The sequence below is a fragment of the Anoplophora glabripennis genome, unplaced genomic scaffold (genome assembly GCF_000390285.2).
Source record: "Anoplophora glabripennis isolate ALB-LARVAE unplaced genomic scaffold, Agla_2.0 scaffold600, whole genome shotgun sequence".
Classification (NCBI taxonomy): domain Eukaryota; kingdom Metazoa; phylum Arthropoda; class Insecta; order Coleoptera; family Cerambycidae; genus Anoplophora; species Anoplophora glabripennis.
In genome coordinates, this window is record NW_019416830.1 from 15828 (window position 1) to 29101 (window position 13274).

The 13274-nt window shown below is 32.1% G+C and overlaps 1 protein-coding gene across 3 annotated transcripts in view; it reads right to left on the minus strand.

Annotated features, from left to right (window-relative positions):
- Window positions 1-2134: 2134 nt before the first annotated feature.
- LOC108912027 (transcription factor CP2-like protein 1) overlaps window positions 2135-13274 on the minus strand; it is a 68055-nt gene continuing 56915 nt past the window's right edge. For 2 of the 3 annotated variants that reach the window (XM_023455524.1, XM_018717167.1), the window contains exons 8-10: window positions 6693-6837; window positions 2639-2859; window positions 2135-2531 (exon numbers count right to left, since the gene is read on the minus strand). In XM_023455524.1, the coding sequence (XP_023311292.1) occupies window positions 2243-2531; window positions 2639-2859; window positions 6693-6837 (655 nt within the window). In that variant the 3' untranslated portion in view covers window positions 2135-2242. The remainder of the gene's footprint in view (window positions 2532-2638; window positions 2860-6692; window positions 6838-13274) is intronic. The other variant, XM_023455525.1, reaches the window with a different exon arrangement.

Sequence of the window (13274 nt, forward strand, 5' to 3'; positions counted from 1 at the left end):
TGCTCACAATGGTGATAACATGTTACTTTGGGGCTGCAACAACTGACAGACATCTAGTTAAAATCAATGATAAACGAAAATTATTTACAAATTTTGCAGAACCATGCTTTACCATCAGGAATAAGTATTGTAGAAGAACCATTCGTGTTTCAACAAGATAGTGACCCAAAACACACAACAAGCATATGCAAAGCCTTTTTAGAAGAGAAAGAAAGCAATATTTTGGAATCGATGCTGCGGTCCGAATAAGCGCCGGTCCTATTGCCGATCGAAAAATTACGAGATGAATTGGATTGAATAGTCAAAGCACGTTTGCCACACAGTACTAGAGCTGTGGCAATATTTACAAGAAGCTTGGAATGAAATTGAGGAGTTTCTTGAAAAAGTTACTCCAGAGAATGCCCAGAATTTGCAGCCTGTTATGCTAAAGGTGGCCACTTCGAAAATATAAACGCCATATCTTATTTAATAACTGATGTTTTTATTTTGTAATTTAAATGTTCTAACTTATTCAATAAAGTATTTTCATAAATTGCCATTCTATTTTAAAATAATTGCAGAATAAATTCAATATTTCCACTGCTTCCAATCTTTTCAATGGTAGTGTATGTACCGTAATACCTTCCTTTGTTAGTGTAAAATGATTTTTAAAATCGTTGGGTTCATATTTTTCTGCAAACTTCCCACAAAATTTTGATTTTTAACACAATGTTGACAAGTGAACCACATCATAACCTCAACTGATTCACATTTAACTGCTTCCATCCGTCACCAAGCCCGATATACTTGATAAGCATTTAATTGAGAATGGAAATGTACATTTTATAAAAACCGTTCTATGGAATTCAGCGAATGACCAGGTGTGTGAGTACACATGCTGCAAGTGAGCCTTTTTAAGTATTACACCACCCGGACCGGTCTAACAATTGCAAGGACAAAAAACAGACAGATGCGGGACGCAACAGAGTTGCAGAAAAGATACACCTCAGATTGGCGCCAAGGACCAGATACCTACAAACGACTCCACACCACAAAGACTCTCCAGCGAACGCTCGCCCCGACAACACATATTCTTTTTCACTAACTTGTTTTCAATAAAAATACTTTTATTTTACCATTGAGAGTTTTATTTTGCTGCACACCCAAAGCAACCCTCAGCCCATTTTCTACTGATGAGTTTAAAATCACACCTATACAGTGCTCATTTGACAGTAATTACACAAAAAATAAAAAATTTCAAAATTAAAGACAATCCATCTTCCAAGACATTATTAACAATTTAGAATAGAACATTTTCATTGTGTACTAGGTAATATTTTCTAATCAGTTTCTAATGATCAACTCCGCTCAATAAAACAATAAAATTGCATAACACTTAATAATTAGTTCTCGTATTCATAAAGTACGAACTATTCTCACAACATGTTAACACTTATTTAATAGACATTGGTTAAACCTAGCTATACCATAAAATCTGAATTTTTATAAAAATATCATACAAATTATCGCGAACATGTCGCACAAAGGCTTTTTCCCAAGACACTAGGTAGTGATATGAGGGCAAGACTGAATACTCAGTACCAATAAATAATTTAGTCAGAACAGACCAATTGTTTACAAAATGGCAGAGCAGTGCAGGTCTCAATTTAAGTTTCTCCAAGTAAATAGGAATCGTTAGGACCACTTGCCTGTACTGTAGATTTTTTCTTTCATAGAAAACTCTTCTGCTTTAGATTTATTTCAATTTCAGAATTATAAATTGGAATTTGGCGTTAAATCCGTTCAATATATTGTAATGTAAAACATTGAATATTAAGCTAGATTTTGCTTATGGTCAGGCAGTATTTTTGTATCTTGAATTGCAGCAACAAAATATTTGGAAAATGGAAGCACTACTAGCAACGGAGTTAAGAAATGCGAAACACTATTTTTATATCAGGACATTATTTATATAAATATTTGATTATCCAGGAATTTATTCACAACCATTCTAATTTTAATGATCGCAAGGCTGTATTTATTACGTAAATCAAAAGAAACCTCCTAAAAATATTAATTTCAATTACAGTCCTCACGGTTAAAAAAGGTTATACTTTTAATATGTTATATAAGTTAATATTCAAATATCAGTAGGTAAAATATTTCTCGTTTTATTATAGTAAGTAATAATCAAAATATATGACGGCATACAAAAGTCTTCGTTTTTAGTAAAACGTCCTTGTCAAGTGCAGTAAGATGCACTTTATGTTCTGGTGCGTTTAAGCAGCAGCACATAGCCGCTTTGCTCTTGCATCACCTGTAAGGAGAACATGGTCTCCTCCTTGATATGCTGCAGAACATCGTTACTCAATTGAACATGAATGGACTGCGGTCCCTCCATATATATATCACGCACTTGGTCCTGAGACACTCCTGTCACAGAACATAACTTCTTCAGCAACTCAATGTTGCTGTGTGAAGAGAGAAAGATGGCATGAAACACTGAAGAGTTTTCACGGCGGACATATATTTTCAACTTGGGCGCAATCGCTCTGAAAATGTCAAAAGTATTAAATTTCTCAATAAGAACAGATTGAAAAAAAAAACAATAATATGTAAAATAATTAGATATAAAATAGGAAAAATAATTTCCACTTACTTTAAATGTAAAGCGTTGTGCAACCTTATTCCATCGGCATCACCACAAATCTGTATCAAATCATCTCGTGACATACGTAGCATGTCATCTCCAGAAAACCTTGCAAAAGTTTGACTGTACTTTTCAAATCTGTTCATCGAAAGCCACTGAACAGTCTCTTCGGGAGAAGACTGTTGGGTCAGATGAGTATTATTACTATTATTACTGCTGCTAATTAAAACCTGGAAAATTTATACCTACATGAAAATTAATATTATAACTACATAACTATGTCGTCCAAAATATACATATGCAGTAATGGCTAGGGAACATTCAAATATAAGACACCTTGTTTACCAAAGATCAATTTTGTTTTTTAAAGGCTTATAATTTTAGTAAACTAAACATGTTTACCACCTACCTACCCCCCTCATAATAACATCATATTATTTTTTATGGCAACCATAATTTTTTTTTACTAATTATGACCATCCTTGACATTCTACGTACGGCAAATATCTAGTTACTTACATATTATTTTGATATTTTCGTTCCTATCAAAAAAATTATATGATGATGTCACTGTGAAGGGAGGAGGTGAGTAGTAAAAGTTTTGTATTACAGAAAATCATGAGTTAAAAAAAACAAACAAACTGTACCAGCGTATTGAGATTAAGTAAACAGGAAAGTTTATAATTTGAAAGATCCACAGCCGTTGTTCACACTGTATATATCTTTCACGCTTTTTAAAATTTTCTTAAACTGTAATTTTTAGATAATCAGACATAAATTAAATTTGTCAAAAATTTAAATAAAATGTTTCTCTTAATTTCAGTGTAATAAAATTTATAATATGTCAAATATCATTGAATTGAATTGAATTGAATTGGGACAATAATAATAGATACAAAAAAATTGAAATAATCAGTATTGTTTTTTTTTTTTCATCCCACTAGGCATATTATTTGCAGGTTTGTAAAAAATTATATAATACACATAAGCATATGATATTTTTAAAAATTTCAATAATTAACAATCAAATGTTTGCAAGAAACTTGAAATTTTTTCTCTCATCTATAATTTTACATACCTATCAATTTAGAAAAATATTTGTATGTAAAAGTTTAAAATTATATATATTGAGGACAATAATTAAGTTTTATATTAATATTCGTGCGATATATGTCAACTATTTTCATTGGTGATAATAAAATGGAAATTAAGTACCTATTAATTTATATTATTTAAAGAATTGTACCTAGTCGAGTTAAATAAAAAAAAATGATTTTTTATTGCATATTCATTCTTCGAGTAATTTATCTCAAGAATACTTCCACAAACTTTCATAAGGATTGAGGCGTTCATTCAAAATTTATAGGCAATTAGATGGTTACGTCCAATGAGTAAATTAAAAAAAATAATTCTAAATGCAAAAATCATACTTGAAACTTTAAACCCCATTGCTGTAGCCGCAATTTCTTAAAAACTATTAATCAAACAGTTCATTTCAAATTGTGTGTACCTACTTTCTAATATGTACTTTTCAGTATCATTAAAAGCTTTTCAATAAATATTTATTACTTAAACCAACATAAAAAAATTCATGAAAGTGTCATATTTTCCGATCCTAACTAGCTAAAACCCCTTAATGTGTTATACAGGGTGTATCTAAATAACACCGAAAAAATTCAAGGGGCGATTCTCCGATGAAAATTAATAGGGGTCTTTGGTATAAAATTTTTTGAAAAAACCCTTCCCTGAAAAGTTACGCCCCTCCTAAAATTACAAAAAAAAATTGTTTTTCTTTTTTATCTTCCACGTACATCAAGCTAAAGAAACCAAACTTGGTGAACATTATCTGTCAATAAAACTACACTTTTTGAATTTTTTTCAACCCTGAACTATTTTTGTAAGGGGTTGAAATAATCAACCCCTATGACATTTTTTCTTATAATTTTTTTTTCGATAAAATTTTTTCCTTTTAAAAAATATGTCTAAAAAACCCCATTCATTTACTAACTTTTTGATCTCTTCAAGTTTCTTCGAAAAGTTAAGGATTTATGACAAAAAAAAATAAATGTATTGTAATGTATTTTTAAAAAGATGAGCTGTTTAACGCGAGTGTATTTTGCCGAAAGATCTAGTGGCCTGTTCTTTACAATGGAATCCGTAGAAACAAATGTCAATGTCATTTATTGTTACTGTTTCTTACTATTTCACAAGTTTCATGATTTTGTGTAGAAAATATTAGTTAATAAACCGAAAATATGGTTAACTATTCGAATTTAGAAATGGCAGATATGCATTTTACATATGGGTATGCTAACGGTAATGCATTGGAAGCGCAAAGACTTTATGCTGAACAGTACCCAGAGCGTAGATTACCCCACCATACTACGTTCACAAATATTCACCAACGCTTGCGGGAACTTGGAAAATTTGAAAAGAGAAGTCATGACTGTGGCCGTAGCCGAGAAGTTAGAACTGAAGCTGTCGATGAAGCCGTACTTAATTTAATTGAGGAATCCCCAGAAACTAGTACCAGGAAAATAGCTCGTGTCCTAAATGTAAGCCATTCGGTAGTTTTTAGAATTTTAAAAGAACAACAGTTATATCCCTATCATCTCCAACGGGTGCAGTCGTTACTGATTCGAGATTTTTTACCACGTGTGGTTTTTTGTCAATGGCTTATTAATATGATCGGCCAAGCGCCGCAGTTCTTAAGAAATATTTTATTTACTGACGAGGCGAATTTCTCAAGAGACTGTATTAGAAATTTTCGTAACAATCATATTTGGGCTGAGGAAAATCCTCATGACTTTTTTGAAGGAAATCATCAGTATCAATTTTCATTAAATGTGTGGCTCGGAATTATCGACGATCATTTAATTGGTCCCTATTTTCTTCCACGACGATTAGATGGTGACTCATATTGTCATCTTCTCGAAGAATTACCTATTATTCTTGAAGAAGTTCCCATTCAAATTAGGCAACGTTTATGGTTTATGCACGACGGTGCACCAGCCCACTTTAGTATACGTGCAAGACGTCACTTGGATGAGGTGTATGCCAATCGATGGATAGGTCGAGGAGGATATGTAAATTGGCCAGCCCGCTCCCCTGACCTTAATCCTTTGGATTTTTGCATATGGGGATATCTGAAATCTTTGATCTACTCAAGGCCAGTTGAAGATATCAATGATTTGCGAAACCGCATTGTAGCAGGGTGTGAAACGATAAAAAATTCACCAGGAATATTTGAACGCATACGCAATTCTATGAGAACAAGAGTAGATGCTTGTATTGAAGCTGAAGGCAATCATTTTCAACATTTTTTGTAGATTGTATTGTCAATATCCGACAGATTTTTATTTTTTGTTACTGTTATAACATTATTCATCATTTGTTCACTTTTAGTCTAAGTTCCAAACTTCTTAGCCTAGTAGAATCATAGGTCAACTATTTGGTTGAGTGTTTTTTAATAAAATGTTATTTAATATGACAATAAATGACATTGACATTTGTTTCTACGGATTCCATTGTAAAGAACAGGCCACTAGATCTTTCGGCAAAATACACTCGCGTTAAACAGCTCATCTTTTTAAAAATACATTACAATACATTTATTTTTTTTTGTCATAAATCCTTAACTTTTCGAAGAAACTTGAAGAGATCAAAAAGTTAGTAAATGAATGGGGTTTTTTAGACATATTTTTTAAAAGGAAAAAATTTTATCGAAAAAAAAATTATAAGAAAAAATGTCATAGGGGTTGATTATTTCAACCCCTTACAAAAATAGTTCAGGGTTGAAAAAAATTCAAAAAGTGTAGTTTTATTGACAGATAATGTTCACCAAGTTTGGTTTCTTTAGCTTGATGTACGTGGAAGATAAAAAAGAAAAACAATTTTTTTTTGTAATTTTAGGAGGGGCGTAACTTTTCAGGGGAGGGTTTTTTCAAAAAATTTTATACCAAAGACCCCTATTAATTTTCATCGGAGAATCGCCCCTTGAATTTTTTCGGTGTTATTTAGATACACCCTGTATAAATAGACATGCATTAAATATCAAACTTACAGTAGAAACGGGACTTTCCTTTTTATCTGTATCAGTGGGAACAGTATTAGGAATGGATTTCTGAGGATTTACACCATTTGTTGGAGGTGGTCCAACTGGATTATCTACTCGTACAACTACTTGATTCCTTTGTCCTTGTGGACTGCTGAAACAGATGTATCATCAGTATATATGCCTAAATGTTATGTTACCGTAACTTAAGTTAGATTTTTTCTTATAATTAGGGTAGAAATAAAGAATGTGTAAAAGTACATAGATCTCACAATGACTTCAAAAGCTCACTTCGTTCACACAAAATTCTAATATTTAGTACTTTCCTATATTTTGCATTTCTAAAATGGACTGTGACATTTATCCGAGCATTTATCTAATTAAAATAATTTTAAAAACGATTTATTCTACTGATTATATACATATACAGAAAAAATAAGTAGATAAGCATTTCTCACACAGGACTTTGATTTTTTGTATTAAAGGACTTAATTACTGTTGATAGTGGTCACTTGGTTATTCATTCTCTAGCTCACTAAGGGAAAAAAAATAATGAAAATAAACCATATTTAAAATAAATAAAAAATTTAAGACATTTGAATTTAGTAGTCCAATGGTACATACATCTATTGATAAGTACCTAAAAAATATAATAAAATAAATTCAATAATGCATTCTTATTTGTCTGAACTGTGATCCCTGATTGGTTATACAGATCCAAGGTATCAAATAAGTAATTGGTGCATACCCTTTTTCAAAGAGTAAAAGAAAAATAATATGTAGGTAATGAACGAACATGTGAACTATATATTTTAAGTACAACCTGATCTTTTTCATATGCTTTTCAAAATTGTGTGTTCTTTATCGAACTTGTGCGCATTTTCTATATACAGGAAGATTCAAGAGGAAATGTCAATATTTTAGGTATATATTCAGACACACAATATAAACAAAAAGTTCCTATAAACATGGGTCCTATTATCAGCCGTTACATAGCAGGGGTAAACAATAATCAATTTAAGATTTTTATTAAATTATTTATGATATAGGTAGGCCACCAGTTACTTCTAAACACAAGTCAGCTATGTCATGAATACTTGGGTTGTTCTATGAATGGATGCAGGTTTGTTTCTTATAGTTGCTACCCGAGTTTATTATTGAATTGAATAATATATCTCTAGTGTTTATTTCTCTTGAATATACCAATTAATGATTTAGACCACCCCCCCAGAGATTATAATCCAGAGAGATTGGCGATCTAGCTGGCCAATTATGTGAACCACCTCGACCAATCCACCGGTTTGAAAAGTTGTTATCTAATAAATTTTGTACTTATAAACTGTAGTGTACAGGGACTATTTTCTAATAGGTTTGCGAGTGATTCTTTACTTGTCCTGTAAGATGACCTTCGAATATGAATGGACCGATTAATTGACACCACACCACACATTAATGTTGAAAATTATGTTTTACCGTAGCGTGAGGATTTTCATAGGACCATCGTTGTTCATTGTGAAGATTATTAATGCCATCACGAGTGAACTGTGCTTCATCACTGAACAGAACATACTTATACAGTCTTCGATTTGCACTAATACAATTACAGAATTGCATCATGCAAATGTTGAACTCGTAAGTGAAATGGGTATAACCAATTAACGTGAAGATACCTCCAAGCAGACGACTGTAATTTGATAAGTAGCTGCAATTTGCCTTATACTTATGCTTGGATCACTTTCGAAGGGATTAAGAATAGCCTCTTCTAGTTCAACATCAAGTTCCGATTCCTGTTCTTATACGATTGTTGCAGTTGGAAACATACCAGATTCTCCAATAGTAAAAACACAGCCATTATTAAGCTGTGGTAAAAACTTGTGGAAAAACCCTTCTATCTGCCACTTTCCTATTCGGAGAGACGCTGGTACTCGGTGACTGCAAGATTTGAGCTCCCATTACAGAAGTCATAAACGAATACCATATCAGCATATTCACGATGAGGGAATGTCGCAGCCATAATGAAAAGAATCTAATATTTCTCAAAGAATTGTCAGACAATACAAATCTTATTTTTATTAACCTCTAATGGGGTTATTATTGCTAAGCAACAGTAAAAAGGCGGCATTTTGAAAACTATCGAATCTAGTACCTGTTATAAATCAATAAAAATCTTAAATTGAATATTGTTTAACCCTGTTATGTAACAGCTGAGAATAGGGTCCATGTTTATAGTAACTATTATGTTTATTTTGGGTCCCCGAAATCCCTGAATACATACCTAAAATATTGACATTTCCTCCTGAATCACCCTGTATTAAAAAAAATTGTAAACTACCACAAAACACAAAAAACAATACAAGTAAGTACGTGGCATATAGTGGCAGTAAGTACTAACACCAACTTTTTAATTTTATTATTTATTAGGTTTGTTCCAGCAGGGTGTCAGAAATGTTGCAAACAATACGAGGCATGCGCAGTAATACTTTGCTGTTCCAGCAAGGTAAAGTTGGTGACATTGTGCAAGTGTTTGCTGTTCCAGGAGACGTTTGTATTGGTTTCTAACTTGTTGGTGTTTACTTGATTTGCTTGCGAACTTTTACCAAACATTTCGACATTAACCTAACTTTCCTAATTCCAAACTTCTGTTTCTGTTTAGGTAACTTTTATCAAAATTTAGTAAAATGAATATTATGGAAAACAACTTCGATAAATCATCGGAAAGTGATTATTATGTGGATACAGACGATGATGATATGGAATTAGAACTTGAATTGATGGAAGATCGGCAACGCCCAAAAAATAAGAATTACATTAATGAAACTGTGGAGAACTTTAGCGAGACCGAATTTATAGAACATTTTAGATTAAGTAAACATATCGCAAATATAATTGCACAACAATTTGAAGAAAGTGATTTATTTAACCATCAGTCAGGAGGTAATGACAAAATAAGTGCAAAATACCAAGTCCTTATATTTCTGTGGTTTGCTGGACAGGTTTGATATATCAATAAGTAGTTTGTTTAGGATAATACGAAGACTCATTTATTTTCTAAGCAATTTAGCTCCACAGATAATAATGTGGCCAAATGCAGAGGAGAAACAGCAAATTGAAAGATTTTTTCGGAACAAAAACTTTCCTGGTGTAGTAGGCACCATTGATGGATCGCATATCCGAATAGACAAACCGGAGCATGATCCAGATTCATATTACAACAGAAAAAAATTTTTTTCGATTCAGGTAAGAATCACCTATTTTCTAGTGGAAATTTTTAGAACGGACAAGCATAGAAATTTTTAACTCTTATACGCTCACGTTCACATTTTTTAAGCTCCAATTTATTTGCCAACGAAAAGTAAATAATTTTTTTGAATAAAATATAATTTATAACTTTTGATTCCAGTTGCAAGTTGTATGTGATCATCAAAAGAAAATTAGAAGCCTTTTTATCGGTTTCCCAGGGTCAGTACATGATGCAAGGGTGTTCAGGACGTCTCCTCTTTCCCAACAACTTCCTAATAAATGTGGAGATCATTTTATATTGGGAGATAGTGCCTATAGCTGTTCCCGACATTTAATAACACCCTTCAAAAATCAAGGCAATTTAACTCACCGACAACGGTTGTTTAATCAAAGGTTGTCAAGTTGTCGATATGTGATTGAACACTGTTTCGGATTATTGAAGCAGAAGTTTAGACAGCTTTACCATTGTAAATTAAGAAATATAAATGATACTGTCAATTTTATACGGGCATGTTGTGTGCTCCATAACTTGTCAATAGACGATGAATTTGATGAAAATATGGAAGAAAATCAAAATGAACCCGAGTTGAATAGAATTGACCCCGACGTTATTGACGAAGATATAGAAAGAGATATCCCAGAAGGAACAGCATTTAGAAATTACCTACTTCAAACATTAAGATTGTAAACACATTAATTTCTGTTTTATATTTGTACATTTATTAAATATATTTAGTAGTTTTTTTTTTACAATTTGATTATCTTTTATGTTCTATAATGTAAGACTTTCTGCATATATTTTCTTTTTGATATTTTGTTAAATTCTATAACTATGCAAACTGCTTTTAGAAAGTAGTTGACATTTTTTAAAGATAATGGAGAAAATTATTTTAAATGAGTTAAATTAAAAAATAAATAATTTATAACTATATTTATTTATTTGGGAACAGTAGTGTAGTACTGCAGTGAAAATGAGAAACTAATGTTTAAAATCTTTAATAACCAAACATCGTTGCACAGAACAAGCAAAAAATAAATATTACAAACTTAAGTATTTTTTGAAAATAATATATCTAAATACTGTTTAAAAATTTTATTTTGCTCTTCCTGTATCTCATTATTTCTTCTACGCTCCATTAATTTCTCTTTTTCTATTATTAATCTTTCCTCTACTTTTTTCATACGCTCTTCATGTTGCTTTTGCCTATCTAACCTAATTTTTTCCAGAATCTCATTTCTTGGTAAAACTCTTCGTTTTTTGATATATACTTTATTGGTTTCTATCTTTTCTCTTGACAATGTTTTAGAACACGTAGGTGTTTCTAAAACACTTCCTTCATTTTCATCATTACTTTCTTTTGCGAGACCACTATTACTAGGTCTACTTACATTTTTCGGTACACTTGCAATAGTGTCTTCGCTTAATAGAACTTCAGGATTTATGTTTTTTTCTTCTGAAATATTGCATCCATGTCTTGCTGGAATTCAAACATTTTTCTAGCTCGACCAGTTTTGTTATTATTATCTATGATTGCTTTGTATGCTCTTAATAGAGTTCTCCATTTGTTTTCCACTTGTGACGGCGTTAACTTTAAATTAAATTCTCTATTTAAAATGTTTGACAAAATCTCCCATAATTGTCTTTGTTTCCTTATTTTAACTCCAATTTGTGAGTGATGTTCTTGGTATAGAGATATCAGTCTTTTTGATACATTTCTCGGCCAAGATGTGTAGGATTGTATCCAGGACTCCGTTTCATCACTGTTAGATATAATAATGTATTCCTGCACCTCTGAAATTAAATAATACACAGGTAGACATCTTTTTATAGTCTTCACCCAGTAGGTTATTAACCAATGTTAAATACAGTAATGCCTAGATTTTACATGTGAGCTTACCTTGTAAAACGTTGTCCATAGTTATTAGAACATAGTTATTCTCGAACTTCAGTTGAAAAATATAAGCTCACTGTATATACCAGAATAATAGGCAGATAATCTCCGACTGCATAAATACAACCTAACCTTACTATGACATACGGTCTCTGGTCTGGGTTGTCTCTGATACGGTATCCCGTGTACCGTGTACCATAGACGAATAAATTATTCTATGGTGTCTAGTATTTGCAATCTGTGGCAGATGCGTGCTGTTCCAGCACAAAAATGTTGGAAACTGTTGTGTACATGTCCACAATAATCATGCGCACTGTATTACTGTTAGTAACATGTTGCGAATGTCTTGCTGGAACAAACCTATTGTAGTAGTACATAGTAGACAAACTAGTAACTACTAACTAGTCAAACTACTAACAGTACTAAACTAACTAGTCAAATTACTACTATTATGTGTGAAAACTTGATCTGATGTGTTAAGTGCGTGCTGTCTTGTAATAATTAGTGAAATTATTATTATAATTAACCCCGGGTTTTGTCATGGTTTTATTGGATTTGTGCTAGGAAACAATTAAATGGTGAGTAACACTAAGATTATTTACAATTTGTTCCTATTTAATATGAGGGTACTAGGAACTAACCTAATTTTTTACTCTAATTTCAGCATCTAGACTTGTAGGTAATTGACCGCGCTATAGTTTTAATCCGCAGCGACTCGCCGCAAATTTTCAATATTTATAAAACTTTTAGGTTAGGATGGTTAATATTTACATATTTAACAGAATTCAAAATTAAGTAATCTTTCATTTTCCGTTTTACAGCAATCAAAGCCATTGTTTTATGATTTGATGTGGAATAAAGAGCTTTCCCGTTATTAAAATAATGCTACATTTAACATTTAAAGCCTGTATCAGACAATGCAATTTAGTTGCAGCTACAAATTTGCGGGGATTTTGCTGCGAGGATAAAATTGCATGGTTATTAATATTATCCAATATTATCACACAATAGGACAGAATTGCTGCAATTTGTTTAGTTTGCAGTAGTGTTACCAACTGTACATTGTTTAACATGTAAAATTTCTTGTATCTATCTTGTAAACAAATATTTTTTATTCAAGCAAAACATCCATTGCCGGGACAGAAGTGCAGTCTAATAAGAAAAATTGCATGGATTCTATCGCGGCAACCAAATCCCTACAACAAAATTGCATTGTCGCAGGCTTAATAGAAGCATCTAACGAGTAAACAAGGGTTACCTCTGGTCACGGGTAACCCTAAAAACGCACCTGAATGCTTCTACGTTCCACAAATAGCGATACAAGGCGCGATTGCGTTAATGTCATTTCGTAGAAATATTCACCTAGACGCGTTTTGGAGGTTACAGTGGTTACCTCTGATACGGGGTAATTTTCACAACCCTAAAAAATGTATCTGGGTGAATGCTTCTATGAGGTATT